Source organism: Bombina bombina, chromosome 2 (assembly GCF_027579735.1).
Source record: "Bombina bombina isolate aBomBom1 chromosome 2, aBomBom1.pri, whole genome shotgun sequence".
Classification (NCBI taxonomy): Eukaryota; Metazoa; Chordata; class Amphibia; order Anura; family Bombinatoridae; genus Bombina; species Bombina bombina.
Genome location: NC_069500.1, coordinates 267,328,484 through 267,348,243, shown reverse-complemented (window position 1 = coordinate 267,348,243; position 19,760 = coordinate 267,328,484). Strand labels below are relative to the sequence as shown.

The 19,760-nt window shown below is 35.9% G+C and overlaps 1 protein-coding gene across 1 annotated transcript in view; it reads left to right on the top strand.

Moving 5' to 3' along the window:
• The window catches only part of TMEM232 (transmembrane protein 232), a 403,406-nt gene that overhangs the window by 219,871 nt on the left and 163,775 nt on the right, over positions 1 to 19,760 (top strand). Inside the window, exon 15 of the mRNA XM_053699731.1 lies at positions 3,159 to 3,403. Within this exon, the coding sequence (XP_053555706.1) occupies positions 3,159 to 3,403 (245 nt within the window). The remainder of the gene's footprint in view (positions 1 to 3,158; positions 3,404 to 19,760) is intronic.

Genomic DNA, 19,760 nt, shown 5'->3' with positions numbered 1-19,760 from the left:
TAATCTCCTGCCCGCAATGTCGCCGCTACTATAATAAAGTTATTAACCTCTAAACATATCTCTAACCCTAACACCCCCCTAACATAAATATAATTTATATTAAACGAAATAATATTCCTAAAATTAACTAAATTATTCCTATTTAAAACTAAATACTTACCTATAAAATAAACCCTAATATAGCCACAATATAACGAATAATTACATTGTAGCTATTTTAGGATTTATATTTATTTTACAGGCAACTTTGTATTTATTTTAACTAGGTACAATAGCTATTAAATAGTTAATAACTAATTAATAGCTACCTAGTTAAAATAAGTACAAAATTACCTGTAAAATAAATCCTAACCTAAGTTACAATTAAACCTAACACTACACTATCATTAAATTAATTAAATAAATTACCTACAATTAAATACAATTAAATAAACTATTCTATAATACAAAAAAAACCAAACACTAAATTACAAAAAATAAAAAAGAATTACAAGCAGTTTAAACTAATTACACCTAATCTAAGCCCCCTAATAAAATAAAAAAGCCCCCCCAAATAAAAAATTCCCTACCCTATTCTAAAATACAAAAGTAATCAGCTCTTTTACCAGCCCTTAAAAGGGCTTTTTGCAGGGCATGCCCCAGAGTAATCAGCTCTTTTGCCTGTAAAACAAAAATACAACCCCCCCCAACATTAAAACCCACCACCCACATACCCCTACTCTAACCCACCCAAACCCCCCTTAAATAAACCTAACACTACCCCCCTGAAGATCTTCCTACCTTGATTCGTCTTCACCCAGCCGGGCCGAAGTCTTCATCCGATGGGGCAGAAGAGGACATCCAGATCGGCAGAAGTCTTCATCCTATCTGGGCAGAAGAGGACATCCGGACCGGCAGACATCTTCATCCAAGTGGCATCTTCTATCTTCATCCATCCGGAGTGGAGCGAAGCCATCTTCTTCCCAGCCGACGCGGATCCATCCTCTTCAACCGACGCCTACTCGCCGAATGAAGGTTCCTTTAAATGACGTCAAGATGGCGTCCCTCGAATTCCGATTGGATGATAGGATTCTATAAGCCAATCGGAATTAAGGTAGGAAAAATCTGATTGGCTGATTCATGCCCCGCAAAAAGCCCTTTTAAGGGCTGGTAAAAGAGCTGATTACTTTTGTATTTTAGAATAGGGTAGGGAATATTTTATTTATGGGGGCTTTTTTATTTTATTAGGGGGCTTAGATTAGGTGTAATTAGTTTAAACTGCTTGTAATTCTTTTTTATTTTTTGTAATTTAGTGTTTGTTTTTTTGTATTATAGAATACTTCATTTAATTGTATTTAATTGTAGGTAATTTATTTAATTAATTTAATGATAGTGTAGTGTTAGGTTTAATTGTAACTTAGGTTAGGATTTATTTTACAGGTAATTTTGTACTTATTTTAACTAGGTAGCTATTAAATAGTTATTAACTATATAATAGCTATTGTACCTAGTTAAAATAAATACAAAGTTGCCTGTAAAATAAATATAAATCCTAAAATAGCTACAATGTAATTATTCGTTATATTGTGGCTATATTAGGGTTTATTTTATAGGTAAGTATTTAGTTTTAAATAGGAATAATTTAGTTAATTTTAGGAATATTATTTCGTTTAATATAAATTATATTTATGTTAGGGGGGTGTTAGGGTTAGAGATATGTTTAGAGGTTAATAACTTTATTATAGTAGCGGCGACGTTGCGGGCAGGAGATTAGGGGTTAATAATTGTAGGTAGGTGGCGGCGATGTTAGGAAGGGCAGATTAGGGGTTAATACTATTTATTATAGTGTTTGCGAGGCGGGAGTGCAGCGGTTTAGGGGTTAATACATTTATTATAGTGGCGGCTAGGTCCGGTCTGCAGATTAGGGGTTAATAAGTGTAGGTAGCGGCGACGTTGGGGGGGGGCAGATTAGGGGGTAATAAATATAATATAGGGGTCGGCGGTGTTAGGGGCAGCATATTAGGGGTTTATAGGGATAATGTAGGTTGCGTTGGTGTCCGTAGCGGAAGATTAGGGTTTAATAATAATATGCAGGGGTCAGCGATGTCGGGGGCGGCAGATTAGGGGTTAATAAGTGTAAGGTTAGGGGTGTTTAGACTTGGGGTTCATGTTAGGGTATTAGGTGCAGACTTAGAAAGTGTTTCCCCATAGGAAACAATGGGGCTGTGTTAGGAGCTGAACGCTGCTTTTTTACAGGTGTTGGTTTTTTTTCAGCCAGCTCAGCCCCATTGTTTCCTATGGGGATATGTTGCACGAGCACGTTTTCCCAGCTTACCGCTACCGTAAGCAACGCTGGTATTGAGAGTTAACGTGGAGCTAAGTTAGGCTCAACACACCCTTTTTTGAGCCTAACGCAGCCCCTCAGACAACTCTAAATACCAGCGTTGTTGGGAAAAAAAGCAGCGTTAGCTACGGGGGTCTTTACCGACAAAACTCGAAATCTATCCGATAGTAAAAAAAAGATGTTAGTTTGTTTTAAGATATTACGACATGGCTGATATGTTATTCTATAGCAATACAACAGATGGAATTTAATTACAAAATGTTTACAGTCCCTCTAAGTTGGGTTGTGGTTATGGTTTATTACTATGCTTGAGCTTTGTATTAGTAAATTTATGTAAATAAAAGCTACAAGCTCACTTTTTTCATTGGAAAATGTCACGAGAGAAGATTTTGAGCAAAATATTGGATGGCGTTATCAAATTGATAACTGCGTACTGAGGTTTGAGTATGCTCACCTAACACATTGTTGTTAATGTCCAATTAAGAGCTGCAATGCATTTAAAGTCATGAGTAGGACGTCAATGGTGAGTCCATCATGTGCTGAATACCAATCAAGCTTACGGTCACCCTCACTACCCTACTCAAGACCTGCTTGATATTTTAGCTGCTATGGGTGTAACTACTTTGCAAGGCTCAAGCACATTACAGCATTTTTTTTTATGCAGTATGTCCTATTAATTGATGTTTTCGAAAAAAGTGCTACTTGATTAACAACAAAATTCAACAACGAGCCATTGTCCTTTAAAGCTCTAGGTCTTAAGTCTTTAAAATCATTTTGCATCATTAACCTATTTTAGACATATTAATGCAGAGCTTTTGTTCCCTTTTTTCAATAGGCTGAAGTAAATGGTCCAGAAAATCCTTTCATTAGTACAAATGCTAAGGCTTCATCATCTGCAGTGTGCTTGGCCTTTTCCCAGCATGCAGGATTCAAACTTGCTAGTGCACTGTCTCGTCGTTTCTTGCCCATTGAGCCTTACATCCCTTTACCAAAAAAAACTGTTCAAAGTAAAGTACCTATAAAGCTTCCTGAAATAAAGCAACACAGCAAGGAAAAAAAAGTGTCTCATCTCTCTTTAAGGTATGAAACATATTAAATTGCTCCTTTCTGTTGTTTTTTTATATGTGGTATAAATTGGTACAATATATGTAAATGGAAAATGAAATTACTTTAAAGATTTATTTCATACAACAGAGCTGTGGTCTCCTTATTACTTAAAAGTGATTTACTCTAAATTGCACTCTTTTAAAACGTACATTTTTTATTTCTAGCTGCTTGACATGTTAAGCCCTTTTTATTGAAGGGGAATGCAAAATGACCTGGAAATACCACTCTTAAATTCAAGGGAATAATTTGAGCAGATATATTGCTGCAATAAATGTTGAAGTTTCATGCAAATTATACATGAAACATCTTTGTTTTGTTGGAAAAGCAAGGTGTTTCATTTTTTTCTTCTAAAGTATAAATATATATATATATATGTAAAAATATGCATAATCTATTCTAAACGTAGGCATCACTCTAGATGAATGATATAATGACTGGATGTGTCACATAAAGTTTAACTGCAGATGATGAAAGGTGCTCTAGGGCCGTTGTGTCAGGGTGACACAGGTATGTAAGAAAGAGACAGACAGACAGATACATTAATAATTGTTTGTTAGTATATACTTAGGTAATGTATGAAAGGGACATACTTGGGCAATAACATATAGTGTTCAGCAAAAAAAATAGCAATGTAAGCTAATAATAATAGCCACAATCACAGCTATCAGTAGTGACTTTTCGGCTGATTCCTGCACTCGGAGACAAGTTTTAGTATTGTTGATAATACCCTATCCTCCTTTGGAGCCGATAAGTTCTCAACGATCACAATACGTTTTACAAGCCCATTTTTGTCTTTTAGAATTCGATTTGATAAGTCTTTAAAAGGGGCATTTTGGATATCTTTTTACACTATTTCAAGGTAATATTGCTATTATCTTGTATATATGTAAAACACTCTGAAATTAGCACGGGAGACATTATAGATACAAGTTCACTTGTACTGTGTACTCTCTACACATATGGAGGGTACACACTGCTCACCTCTGAGACTTACAATTCAACACAGTATATTGTTATCATTATTATTGTTATTGGTTTTATTGATTCCTTCACGGGTGTTGATTTGCTTTTCCCGATCAAATTAGCTATTAGTAAAATATTCACAAACATACTGGACACCGTAATGTCTGTGTTTATTTTTAAAGTCCATGAGTGTTAACTGTATAATGCCTCCAATGCCTCAATGCATTACAAATACGGAGCAGAAAAAAGTTAGGGGTAGTCAAGGGGTTCCAATCTCTACTGTTTATGGGATATATTACAAGTGGAACGCTAATTTATTGTGCGTCCGTAAATGGGCAACTTAGCCCGTTTATGGTCGCAGGATAAATAACCAGCCATTAGAAGTGGCTGTTTAATGCTACCATGAGCTCGCGGTAGCAATTAGTGCTCATAAAATTAACCAGAGATCAGATCTCTGGTTAATTTTAAAAGTGTCCTTAATAAAATAAAAAAATAGTAGCATTTTTATTTTTATTAAAAATAACTGTCCAAAGCAGTTTTTAGGGTGTGGGGTGCTGGAAAAAAAATGGCACTGAAAAGTGCCTTTACATTGCGGTCTATGTGGACTGTGTAATTACTATAAATATATATCTATATATCATGTAATTACTATAAATATATATGTATTTTGTAATATACATATATATTTAAATCTGTTGCCCATCACTGCGCAACTTACCTCATTCACTGTGCTAGGTTATCTGCCGTGGCTCACGGCATGAGAACGAGGCTCCCATTGGAGCCTATGGAAGCTACATGTCTTATTGGCATGTGCAATTATTGATTTGTATGTTACTGGCAGCCAAGGAGTAAAATGACTGCCTAGTTGTAAACAATATATATGTAGGATCAAGAGTCGGGTCTAAGGTAGAGGTTTGGTGAGGGGCCATTTTGTGACCTTTGCTACCCATAATGTCCCCATCCACATTGAGACATAAACAAAACTTTTTGAAATTGCCAGTACTCTGAAAAAATACTGGATAAGCTGTAGGTGACTTAGCACTATTTGCAGGTGCGGTTAATCAAGGGCCCCACTCCAAAACTAATAGCTTAGGCCTCACCCCTGACACTATATATATATATATATATATATATATATATATATATATAAAATCCCCTTGGCTGCCACTACCATATATATTAATAGTTATGCCTATTTGACTGCCAGTAACACACACACAGCAGAAATTTGACCCTGTCTTAATTGCCTATAGCACATACAGAGCAGAAATGTTACTACAGTGGCTTCACAAAGAGAGAGTCACTTTAACATCCCCATGCCAGTAAAGTACAAGACAGTACTTTTTTAGCCTCTTAGGCTGCTAGTAACACAGAATATTGTATTTGCAGTGCTACTTCTTTATGGGTTATGCTTGTAATGCTAGAGGCATAATAAGCCAGTATTTTTTAATAGACTTTACTGGTAAAATACTGGGCACCTGGCAAACCTATTTTGTAATAGGATTAGGGGCACATCTATAATAATTATTTAGATTAATTATTAATATTTTTTTAATTATTTTATATTTAATACATTTGTATTGTGCCTTAAGAGAACTCATGTCAGGTTAGCACACATATAGAATTAGTGTACTCCTGTCAGACTTATGTGCACACACCTGACGGGAGTACACTAATTCTTCATGTGCGCTAACCTGACATGAGTTCTCTTAAGGTGCGTCATGTATTTATTAAATTTAAAATATTGAAAAATGTTAATAATGTAAATTATTATTATAGATGTGCTAAATATATACAGACAAACGACCTCCAGGGCAGCGCTCAGACGATTCTCCTCTGTACCTTAGTGGCACGCACAACGTACTGATCTTCACGCTGCACTCCGACACTCCGTTCAAGCCAATGATGAAAGGCGCAGGTGCAGAAGGGCAACAACACAGCAATAGCAGGTGCCATAAAAGAGGAGGTGGTCCACCCCTGCCTCAGAAGAAACACAGTCCAACAACAGGAACGCACCCTGCCAGCAATATGATGAAATAAAATGAAATAAGCAAACCAAGAGCAATGGGTGATAGTGGTAAAAGAATCTCCATTTAATCCATCTCATGAAGATAGGACACACACATAGAAACGGACAGCAAAAACACCCATTGCTCTTGATTTGCTTATTTCATTTTATTTCATCATATTGCTGGCAGGGTGCGTTCCTGTTGTTGGACTGTACTAAATATATATGCATATTTTACAGTATCTATAAAAATTGTTAATAATTATTGTTAATATTTTTTAATATGTAATATTTCAATAACACACCTTAAGATAACTAATTCTGCATATGTGCAAACCCAGCATCACATTAAACCTAAAGTAAAAACCCGAAGCGCGTTATGCATATTTTACATTTTAATGTTTTTTACATAGATTTTTTTTTAATTATTATTAAATATATATGTATTTCTCTCTCTCTCTCTCTCTCTCTCTATATATATATATATATATATATATACATATATATATATATATATATATATATATGTATGTATATATATATATAATAATGTTAATATAAAATATATATCTATAGTATAGTAATAGATATACAGGTGTGTATATATATATATATATATATATATATATAAATTAAAATCAAATTTTCCTGTGAAGAATATTGGAATGTGTTAGTGCATGAGCGATAAGTGTTAGATTGCTTTCTTCTACACTCTCCATTGAAGTCTATTGGGAGAAAAAGTTAGTGCAGTCATAATATCCAAAGTTCTGAATTTAGTGCATGTCGGGTTTAGCTTGTGAGCAAAACTTTTATTTTCAACTTACAATACTTGTGCTAACCTGTGCGCGCAAAAAGAGTGTTTACTCTCAAGGAGGATCGATAAATACCTCTCCACTTGTAATCTTGTCCTAAGTGTCCCAATATTGTTTGGTTCCATGTTATGTATAGACGAACACTACAAAAATATGTCTTTATGGGCTGAATCATTCCAGATTCTCCCCTTAAAATATAATAAGACTCCTGGCCTTATATACTACTTCTAGGTCACTTTCATCGGCACCTGAGCTTGGGTGAGGTGCCTAAACCAATGGAAGTGGTCATTGTTTTGCAGTGTTTCAAAACATTTTTGTTTATATTTGTAATTGGATGTGCGCCAATGACGTTAGTTTTACACAATATTTTTTAAAAAAATATAGCTAATAGTACATAGTTGCATAGTAATGTAGGTTGTCCATCAAGTTAATCCTTTGGGGCCGAATTATTAAGCTCCATAACCTGTCCGCCTGCTCTGAGGTGGCGGACAGACATCACCGGAATACGATCGGGTTGATTGACACCCCTTCTGGCGGCTGATGGGCCACAAATTTGCAGGGGCGGTATTGCACCAGCAGTTCTTGTGAACTGCTGGTGCAATGATAAATGCAGAGAGCTTATGCTGTCGGCATTTATCAATGTGCAGCGGACATGATCCGCAATATCGGGTTATGTCCGCTGACATCATGATAAATAGGCCCCTTTGACACTACTGATATGCCTCAAAGAGACAAAATGCGTATATTCCTGTTTTATCCTTATATACACTCCTTTGTCAAAAAAGCATGCAGTCCTTTTAAAAAAACAAACAAGGTTATTACAATGTCCACACAACATTTTTTTTCTTTAGTCCATTCTAGCCTATCATGCAAATTTAAATTAAGTTTGCATGCCTTAGTACTTTCTTATAAAGCCAGTGACATCACAAGCAGTCGCCTAAACATGCATGTGCTCGATTCATGTACCTGTGACTTACAGTCACATCTCCATCTAGGGCTATATTACGAGTGGAGCACTAATTAGCGTTCTCACTTGAGCGTAAACTTTGCTAGACATAAGCTTTTTACGCGCATTGGGTAGTGCACGTATGACTCGTTGAAAGTAAAAAGTTTGTGCTTCAGCAAACCCCGATGCAACCATATCGATACCGTGTTAACTTCTCCCGATATAAGTAAATGGAGAGCGCAGAAGAAAAAACTAACACCTATTGCTCACTCGCACGCTAGGAGTTATGAATATTTCACATTCCAATGTTCTTCACTTACAGAACAATGTACTTTTTATTGTAAATACATATTTCTTTATATATACATATACCCTTATATCTGTTCCAATAGATATATAGGTATAGATATCTAATTTACATATTAAATATAAAGTATTAAAAAATATTAATAATTATTTAAAATTATTATACATAACCAAATAAAATTGCGTTTGGTATACAATGAATAGTCGAAACCCAATAAGGGCCAGTTTACGTTCTACCAGTTACGTGTGAGCGATATCGGGTTTATTGCAGACAATTTAATGCGCATCAGGTTAGCGTGAACGCAGAGCACCAGTTAACTGTTACACTCAAATAAAACATTTCACAAAACATATCAAAATTACATCTACAAGTACAGTTTTACTCATAAAACACTTTCTAATAGAAATGATGTTAAAAGAATATTGCACAAAAAAGTTATAAAAGCTCAAAGATATGAGGTCTCAGGTGTTAGAAAAAAAGGACTGCAAAGGACTTTAACATAGAGATACATTCATATACACATCTAAATATGTACTGTATATCTATGTATACATTGGTTTATATGTGTGTACTTATGTATTTATTATTATATGTGTGTACTTATGTATTTATATGGGTATATATGTATTTACACACATATCTACACACATATAAACACATAAATACATATATACACATATATAGACGTACAGTATATATATAATTGCATTAGAGCCCTTTGCAGTCAAATAGATGAAAACATGAAAAACATATTTATGCAATATTCATATTTAATAAAGTGTTTAATTATGTATTTACTGTAAATATCTCACATCAATATTCTTCACATTGGGAAATTTGTTTTAAGTATTTTTAAAAAGATATTCCTATATATGTCTGTATGTATTTATCTAGCTACCTAGATATTTATATAGGTATAGATATATATTTTACCAAAATACATCATATATATATAGAAATATGTATTTATAAATAAATAGAACATATTATTTTATGGGAAGAATAATGGAATGTGAAATATTCATATTTTCATGCCGGGTTAAGTCACTTGAGATAATGGCGCACAAGTAGAGTGTTAGGTTTTTTTCCACTTTTCGTGCTCCATTTTACCTTTGGGAGAATTAGTTAATGGGTTGCGATATTCTAAATTTAGCTTTTTCATGCTTTAGGTTAGCACGCGAGAAAAACTTTTTACTTTTAACTTGTAATACGAGCGCTAACCCGACATGTGCAAAATGCTTACTTCTAGGAGAGTTAGCGCGTGAAGTGGGAGCGATAAATGGCGCACCACTTGTAATCTGACCCAAACTATTTTGCCTTTAAATAATTTAAGATATATATTTTGATTTAGAAACAGGCCTTAATTAAAAAGTAATAACTTACTCAAATTGTCTGAACAACAAAAATAAATGCATCTCCACTCTTGGATATTACAGTATACTTGCAGATATTTCAGTAAAAGCACTTCCATAATAAGGTCACTTTCAATGAGAGCAGCCTGCTTGCTCTTATAATGATTGCCTAAGCATTTGTATTTATTCATTTTGAGTTTTAGACACCTACATCATGTGCATTAGCGGAAAGGGAAAAAAATAAATGTCTCTCGAGGAAATTAATCAACTGACCTTGAAAAATAGGATACTTGCAATTGCTTATGCCTAGATTGCATATTCTCTTTTATGAACTAGTTATTTACTTTTTTTTCATTATTTTTGGGGGTAAAAAATGAGCTTGCAGGGTAGCATTATGACCTTTAATGTTTTATAAAAAATGATAAAACTGCAGAGGTTGTTGAAAACAGGCCTCTGTTTGTGAGCACTAATCAATCAATTTTATCCATTAATGCTAAGAATTGTAATGGATTATAAAGTGTTTCTAATCCAGATTCAAATACACGGATTTACTAAAATTATATATATACTCAGCTTGCCATTGCACTCCCTTATTCAGATAATGCTGGTGCTTGGTCCTTATAATAAATAGCATCAAGAAAACTCAGGCACACAGGCTTCACTTCAAAATGTTTATTTTGGTGCACTCCGGTATTATCCTCCCCAACGTTTCAGTCTTGTAATCGGACCTTTATCAAGGGTAAAATTGTCTATACAACAAAAGAAAAATAAAATTCCAAATGCGGTAAACAACTGCTATACAGTGCATCACCATACCGGAAGTGACATCATATCTATTCCGGGTCCGGCTGTGCTAATGTTAACTCTGCCTAGGAATGGTCTTTTAAGTTACCCCTACTAACAGGCAATATGTTGTCATAGGAACCTATAAACAACCCACACAAATATATCACAATCTGCGATTTTTAAACTGCAATCACATCTACTATGTTTACATCATCTTATCGCATGCCACATATAATATGTAAGCTATCAAATGCTGTATGTCAGTCACTTATGATATCACACATTGCCACAACCAACAAATACAATTATTAGGTGATGGCATCACAATATAAATATTTCCTGACTCTAACCTAATCTACCTAAAAGGGAATACCAGTACTCATACCTATACTAACAAATTTATATTTGTAACAGAGCTCATAGCCAATGATATTATTCCTATATCATCTATCAGACAGAAAACAGGATAGTGGCACCTGTCTATTCAAACCCCAAGGGGTTAAAGTTTGCAGTCTGTATCTATTCAATTTCTCTGCACAGGAGTTGTCCCCTGGTGTTTACCCCTCTTGGATGTCATTTAATTTGGTCTATTGGCATACATCTGCGGTCCGTGAATCCATGCTTGGCCTTCAAAAAGTGTAACGCTACTGGGTGCTCACCATTCCCATTTTTTATGGCTTGTCTAATTGTAGACTTGTGGTTAGCTATTCACTTAATGATGTAAACCATCATTGAGGATGAACAGGTCAATCAGTGTTTTAACTGCATCATCTTGCCTGTACATGGGTGACCAAATGCGTCCCCCACTATTAAACTGTTACAGGTCACACATCCATCCGATCTGTAACATCCAACATTTGCTTCCAAACTCTTTTGAGTATAGCATCCAATCGGATCCGTTCTCACCAGGAGATCCTAAACTTTTACCACGTCTGAATCCTATTAAAGCACAATCACCTATAACCTTATTCAGTATAGGATCACTCTGCAAAATGTTCCAATTCTCATGGATGCCCTTTTTCATTCTTAGAGACTGTAAATTGTAAGTAAGAGTGAACACAAATGAGGGAGGTGGATCATTGGGACCTATAGTACTCTTAGTCCCAGTCATATGTTAACTTTTAGCCTTATTTTAACAGGATTGTTGGTACCCTCTTGCTAAAAACCTGCTAAAAACCTGCCTATAATCTCTTTTACTCCTGACTGTATGACCAGGCACTATCCTCCTGACCCTAAAAATTTGGCTAATTCGCAAACTATGCAATAATTTCTTAGAATGAAAGCTAGATGCCAATAGTAAAGTGTTCCTATCTATCTTTTTTTGTATAAAGATCTGTGATCAGTTTCCCCTTATGTCTTTTTTTTTAATTACTTTATAACCAGCAGGGAATACCAACACAGTTCAGAATAGACATTTTACGCCAGGGCCTGATATCACATAATTGTAAATAGTAACATACACCATAAAAGAAACAGAAAAAATTATGTCCATTAATTATATCCCATCTACATTGTATAACCTGCTTTTTTCCCCTTAAAATAAACTAAATAAACATTCTCATATCGAGGGGAAAAAAAGAAGGATAAAGAATTAAAGAACATTCTTTCTCTCCATTCTCACAACTCACACCTCCCCCCCCCCCCCCTCACACCCGCCAAACACAAAAAAAAATTCCCCTAATAAAGAACTTAACCTTTGCCCACACTACTTCTGATCTAATCCTGGAGATTTAATTCAAACTTATCCTGCCTTATTAAAGCCAAAAGATCCAATTCCCTCTATCATGTCAGCCAAGATGCTGGAATGAGGTTAGCAATCACTAACTCAGCAAATGGAATAGAATTTAAAAACGGAAATAATATACGTCTTTGAACATGTAATGGGAAAGATTTAATCAATGGAAGCCAATCCAGAAGGAATGATCTTATGCTAGATTCTGCTGGGGGGTTCATGTAATGAGCTTCAAATAATATCAGATATTGTATTTCTTTGATAAATAATGAGAAACTCGGCGCAGCATGATCTTTCCAACTTTTCAAAATTAGATATCTAGTGGTAAGAATAATAGTATTTAAAACTTTGGTCATAGTTTTAGATCTGGCGTTTGAGGACATAAGAAAAAATATATCTTCTGGATTATAGACATTATAATCTTGATACAATTTACTGTACCAAAACCAGATCTTTTGTCACAACTGAAATATTTTCGGACATGACCAGAATAGATGTTTAATATCTGCTTTAGGGAGAGAGCAGTGAGAACATTGGAAACTTTGCAAGGGATAGAATCTTGACATTCTATCTGGGGATAAGTAATAATTATTGACTAGTTTCATATGTGATTCTCTCCAAGAAGTTGGTATCAGTAATTCATCCAACGTCAGAAAGCTTTGATTAATCCTGTTCTCTTCCAACATAGGAAAATACCTCATCCAAAAATTATGTAATTTGGTAACATGTAGTTCTCCCTGCTTAGCCAACATAATATCATATATCAGGGATATAGAAGTACCTCCTACGGCAAAACTACGAATGATTTTCATGATATCGGACCACTCAGACAATACTACCGTATTCCATTTCTGAGAAACAACAAAATGACGTAGTTGAAAATAAGCATATAAATTCAAACTCTGAAGAGAAAACTTTTGGAACAAAGATTCAGATGTCATTATTTGATTGGAACTGAAAATTTGATAAATATATATTAAACCAAGGTCCGCCCATCTTCTAAATACTACCTGCGCTATACCTGGGATAAATTCAGGGTTACCCATTATTGGAAGAAACTCAGAGAAAGCTGGGGACACCTTAAGCAACTTACAACTATTCTGCCAGGCAATAATGATATTTTTAAGAGAAATCAATCTAGAAACATTTGAGGGAAGTTTCTTCGATGAACAATGTAAAATCGCCTTTAAGGAAAATGGAGTTACTAAAAAAGACTCTAAATCCAATAATAAGAATTTTTTTAACTCTGTAATCCATTCTAAGGCAACCTTAACTAGAGATGCACAGTTATATAATCTTAGATCTGGCAAAGACAATCCAGCTATCTGGCGTGTTAGGGTTAATTTCTTGAGGGCAATCCGGGGTTTACTTTTCCCCCAGATAAACTTAGATTGCCAAGCCTGTAAATCTAAAATATCTTTATTTGATAATAATAAAGGGAGATTCTGGAATAGATATAGTAATCGCGGAAAGACAATTGTTTTTATTAAATTGATCCTAGCTGACAGAGAAATTAATAAGGTGGACCAGGAGTCTAGATCCGACTTAATTTTCTGAAATATTGGACCGTAATTCAGCCTTTACCAATTTCCTGGCTTTCTATGCAAAACTATGCCGAGATATCGAAAAGAATCTACTGATTTAAATGGATGAAAACAAGGCTTACGTCTCCCTTCTGAAAGCATTAACAATTCACTTTTGTTATGATTAATTTTATATCCGGAGAAAGATGAAAAAAAAGTGAAAAAGTCGAAGAAGCTGCGGTATACCTTTGTAAACATTATCAAGAAATATGAGCAGATCATCTGCATAGAGGAGAATTTTTAACCTATGAGGACCCATTACTATACCTGAAAGGTTGTCTCTTAGCCAAATAGCAAATGGTTCCAAGGCCAAATTAAAAAGTAAAGGAGAGAGCGGGCAGCCTTGTCGCGTCCCTCTCTTTAAATATATCTTGGGAGATAGGGAGCCATTTATACATAAATATGAAATAGGTGATTTATAAAGATTTCGAGTAAATTGAAGGAATTGATTTCTGAGTCCAAATTTCTCCACAGCTGTGAATAGATAATTCCAGTTAATTGCATCAAATGCTTTTTCTGCATCAACAGTAAGTATAGCATTTTCCTTATATTTTTTAAACTCATCTTCATTATGATCAAGATTCCATACATAGTCTAACAACACAGTAACTTGTCGAATATTTCTAAAAGAGCTCCTATTTTTCATAAATCCTGTCTGGTCAGGATGGATAATTTTATCCATGAGTATGGCTAGTCTGGAAGATATAATAGACGTCAATATCTTGTAATCTGTATTAAGTACCGATATGGGTCTATAAGCCCCTGGATCGAGGGGGTTTTTACCTTTCTTTAATATCAACATAATACGTGCTGTGGTAAAATAAGTTGACATTTCATTTCCATAATAAAAATAGAAATTAAATAAACTAGCTAAGTGAATTTATATTTCTTCCAGTAGAATTTTATAAAACTCTATTGGAAGGTCATCCGGGCCTGGCGCCTTGTTACTACTGGCTGATTGAATAGCTTCTACTATCTCCTCCTCTGTTATTGGTTGATTCAGCCCTTGAAGTTCCTCATCAGAAATAGTAGGGATCTTAATCTTTGTCCAAAAGTTTGTAAAATTATCCCTCTCTACCTGGGATTCTGCATATAGCTGTTGAAAGACCTTAAATAATACTTTATTAATGTCTTCAGGATCCGTGTAACTTATATTATTATCTTTAATAGCTGTGATAAGGTTCTTACTCTTTCTGATTTTAACTAATTTGGCCAGCTATTTTGCCGAATTACCATAGGTTCCTCTAAATTGCAGATTAATTTTTTGTTCTTCTACCAGGAATCTTTGTTTCAAATAGATATCTCTTTCTCTTCTAGCTTTGCAATATTTATCCCAGTTATCGGGGGATTTATATCTAATATAGTTCCTAAGAGCATTTCTAACTTGCGAAGCGAGCTGTAATTCCAAAGTTGTTGTCTTTTTCTCCAGTCATAAAGATAAGATTTAATTTCCCCCCTCAAAACTGCTTTTGCAGCTTCCCAAAACGTCTCAATTTTCTGGCATTGAGCTATATTATATGACGAATAATCCTTCCACTTCTGTTTTAAATTATTAATAAATCTTGGATTATTTGCCAGAAACTGCGGAAAAAAGAAAGGGGGGACTTGATTCTTAGGTGGGGCCGTTGCACACAGGATAACTGCGATTGGAGAGTGGTCTGATATCACAATATCATAAATACTAGCCTCTGTTCTACAGATAGCCAATGGTTTAGAAATAAATAGAATGTCTATCCTAGAAAAAGTTTTGTGAACTTTTGATTCACATGTAAAGCTTCGCTGGTCCGGGTTTTTTAATCTCCAAATATCTACGAGAGTTTCTCCTTATGTCTAATCACCATTACATCTAAGTAACTTAAAAGTGTATAACTGGCATTCATTGTGAAAAATATTTTTGAATCTATTCCATTGTATTTATTCATTTTGTTTATTAATTTTGTTAGATCAGTCATTGACCCCTTCAATGTCCCTTTAATAACCATCCAGTGATTTTATAAACCCTTACATTAAAAGTGATGATCACAGCTCTTAACTTTACATGGAAGTTGGAACTCTCTAAAACAAAAATATTGGCACCCATGCATTTCTGTCAGTTAATTCACCACTTTGCACAGAAAATTGTTGCAATTACAAATGTTTAGGCATTCTCATGTTTAATTCTTTTGTTTGTATTGGTATGACACACAAAAGTGGAGAAAGTAAAGCCAAATCTTACACATTTCACACAAAACTCCAAAAATGGACTGGACAAAATTATTGGCCCCCTCAATTTAATATTTGGTAGCACACCCCTTGGAAACAATAACTAAAATCAATTGTTTCCTGTAACCATCAATTCGTTTCATACACCTCTCTACTGGAGTTTTGGACCACTCTTCTTTGGCCAACTGTTCCAGGTCTCTCAGATTGGAAGGGTCCCTTTTCCCAACTGCTGTTTTGAGATCTCTCCACATGTGCTCTATGGGATTGAGATCTGGACTCATTGCTGGCCAGTTCAGTACTCTCCAGCGCTTTGTTTTAACCCATTTCTTTGTGCTTTTTGACATGTGTTTTGGTCATTGTCCTACTGTAAGACCCATGACCTCTGACGGAGACCCAACTTTATGACACTGGGCCCTACATTGCACCACAGATTTCTTTGGTAGTCTTCAGATATCATAATGCCATGCACGCAGTCAAGACATCCAGTGCCTGAAGCAGCAAAGCAACCCAAAAACATCAGTGAACCTCCACCATGTTTGACTGTAGGGATTGTATTCTTTTCTTCAAAAGCCTCATTTCTTTTTCTGAAAACAGTAGAATGATGGGCTTTACCAAAAAGCTGTAATTTAGTTTCGTCTGTCCACAGCACATCCTTCCAAAAGGATTTTGGCATCCTCAGGTAAGTTTTGGCAAACTCCAATCTGGCTTTTTTATGTTTCTGCGTCAGCAGAGGTGTCCTCCTGTGTCTCCTACCATAGCGTCCCTTTTCATTGGCGACGTATAGTGCGAGCTGACACATTTGTACCCTGTGCCTAAAGATCAGCTTGAATTTTTCTAGAAGTTGATTGAGGTTCTTTATCCACCATTCAAACAATCCTTCATTGCAATCTTTGATTATTTTTTTCTCTTTCACCCACGTCCAGGGAGATTAGCTACAGTGCCATGGGCTGTAAACTTCTTGACAATATTGCGCACAGTAGACACAGGAACATTAAAATCTCTGGAAATGGACTTGTAACCTTGAGATTGTCCATGCTTTTCCACAATTTTTGTTTTCAAATCCTCAAGCAATTCTTTGCTGCTCTTTCTCTTCTTCATGCTCAGTGTAGCACACAGAGACACAAAACAAAAGGTTGAGTCAATTTTTCATTAGTTTAAGTGGTTGCCAGCGTGATTTCTATATTGTCACCACCTGTTAATTGATACAGGTGAGTTTAATTACAAATTACAGGTGCATCACAAACTTTGAATGCAATTATTTCTTACAATTTTGATCTAAAGACCGCTGCTCCATAATTTGTCCTACCCTTGAGACTGCGGACATCAATCCCGCCCGATCCTATACGATCAGGCTGATCGACACCCCCTGCTAGTGGCATATTTGAAGGGGGCTGCATTGCAATGATTCACAAGAACTGCTTGTGCAATGATAAATGCCGACAGCGTATGCTGTCGGCATTTATCGATGTGTGGCGGACATGATACGCTACATCGTATCATGTCCACTCATACTTTCATAAATCGGCCCCTAAATCTGCAGTATAGTTTTTTTCTAAATACTAAAATATTCTGTTTATTGTGCTGCAGAAGAATGATATCTTTATTTTGTAAAGTAATATTTTTTTTTTATTTATTAAGAAAGCTTTATTGAGTGACCAGTATTAAAAGACAAACAGTGAAAAATTAAATGTAACATCAAAACAAGCATTACAGAGATATTATCCTGAATATACAGTGCAGTGCAAACATATCTCTAATTGTGCTTAAAAATCATATTTCTGGTACACAGTTCACATTTATTTGCTTAGTGCTATACAGCGTAGCTGTATAGTATATCTGTTGGTCAAGGTATATAAATATTCATAGGTATGAGAAAAAGCAAGAAGAGGAGTCGAAAGGAGTAAAGGAGGAAAAGAAGGGTGGATAGGGAATGGGGAGAAAAAAAACAAAAAACAGAAATTTGTGGGGGGGGGGGATGTAAGGGTAAGGTGAGAGGTGGTGATGAGCTCTATGAGTGATCTAATTCCAGAGCCGGAACAATTCCGAGGTTATCATCTCAATGCTTCCCCAATCATTTCTTCCCTCGCTAACAGCTTATCATGTGCACCCCCAGGACACAGCACCTCAGGTCAATCAAATTAGTTTAGGTCCCATTAGGCTTTCAAACATTTTTGCCCTCCCAGATCATTAACATATGTTCATGTAATACAAGTTTTCCAGTTTTGAGGTAGTGGAACCTCTCCAGATCAAGCAGGTCTTTGACTCCATGTTTCCATTCGTTCAGGTCTGGCACATTGACAGACTTCCAGTACTTCGGAATTAAGCTTTTAGCTCCATTTAGCATTATTAGAAACAGCCTATGTTTCGCTTCCACTGCTAACTTAGGGAGAGCATGGTAAATCAAATTGCTTGGGTTTGGAGGCAATATTATCCCAAGGAGCCGGCTGCACTCGGCGAATATTCTTGTCCAGAATTCCTGTATACGTGGACATGCCCACCAGATGTGCATTATTGAGCCGGTCTCCCCATAGCCTCTCCAGCAATCTCCGCTCATTTGTGGGTAAATTTTACTTAACCTCTGTGGAGTCAGATACCACCGGCTTAGGAATTTAAAGTGCATTTCCTGCAATCTCATCGAGACTGAGGCTGTTTTGGCTTTATTAAAAATCTGCAACCAATCTTTTGAGGCTATGTCTAAGTTAAGGTCTGCACTCCATGCTTTGGTATAGGAGGGTATGTGCTCATCACTGCTTTCGAGCAACAGTTTGTAAAGGCGAGATATCAGATGACCAGGTGTTTGGGTCACTGTGCAAATATGTTCCAGTGATGTTTTTTCTCTCGTGAAGAGGGATTTATCTTTGTGTCCATTCACATAATGGTGAAACTGTGCTACTCTAAACCAAGAGGAGAACAGCCAGGTATCCCACTCTTTTAGCTTATCTTGGGTCAGTATCTTGCCTTGATGAAAAGCATTAGATATAGCGGCTTCTGCCAGTGTATATGTGTTTCTCTGTGGCTGTATTCTATTTGCTAAGGCATTTTCTGGGTTATCAAATATCGGGGTTACCGGGGACGGGACGGAAGAGATGCATCTGTCTTGTTTGATCAATGAGTCCCATGTGCAGTACACATCTTTTAATAAGGGGTTTGATCAGAGGTGTTCGATTCTCTGCTGATATCCAAGCAAGGGTGCCTATATTTCCCCTTTGCAGAAGCATTCGGTCCAACTCTACCCAGGCTTTATCTAGTTTGTTGTGACACCAATGGACCAATCTCTGAACCATTATTGCTTGGAAGTATGCCTTTAGTAGAGGGACTCCTGCCCCTCCCCTATCTCTGGGTAGGTACATTGTTTCCTTCCTGATTCTAGGTTTTATATCTTTCCAGATATATGTCTCCATTTCTGACTGGATCTGATGGACAAAAGGTAATGCCATTGCGAGAGGGAGTGCCTGCATGATATATAGAATCCTAGGTAGGACGTTCATTTTGACCGCATGGATACGACCCATCCATGAGATGGATTTGTTTCCCCATCTGGTCATATCAGCTGTCACTGTATCTCTAATTAGCTTATAATTCATATCAACTATGCCAGAGATCATCGGGGTCAGGAAGATCCCGAGGTACTTTAAGCGA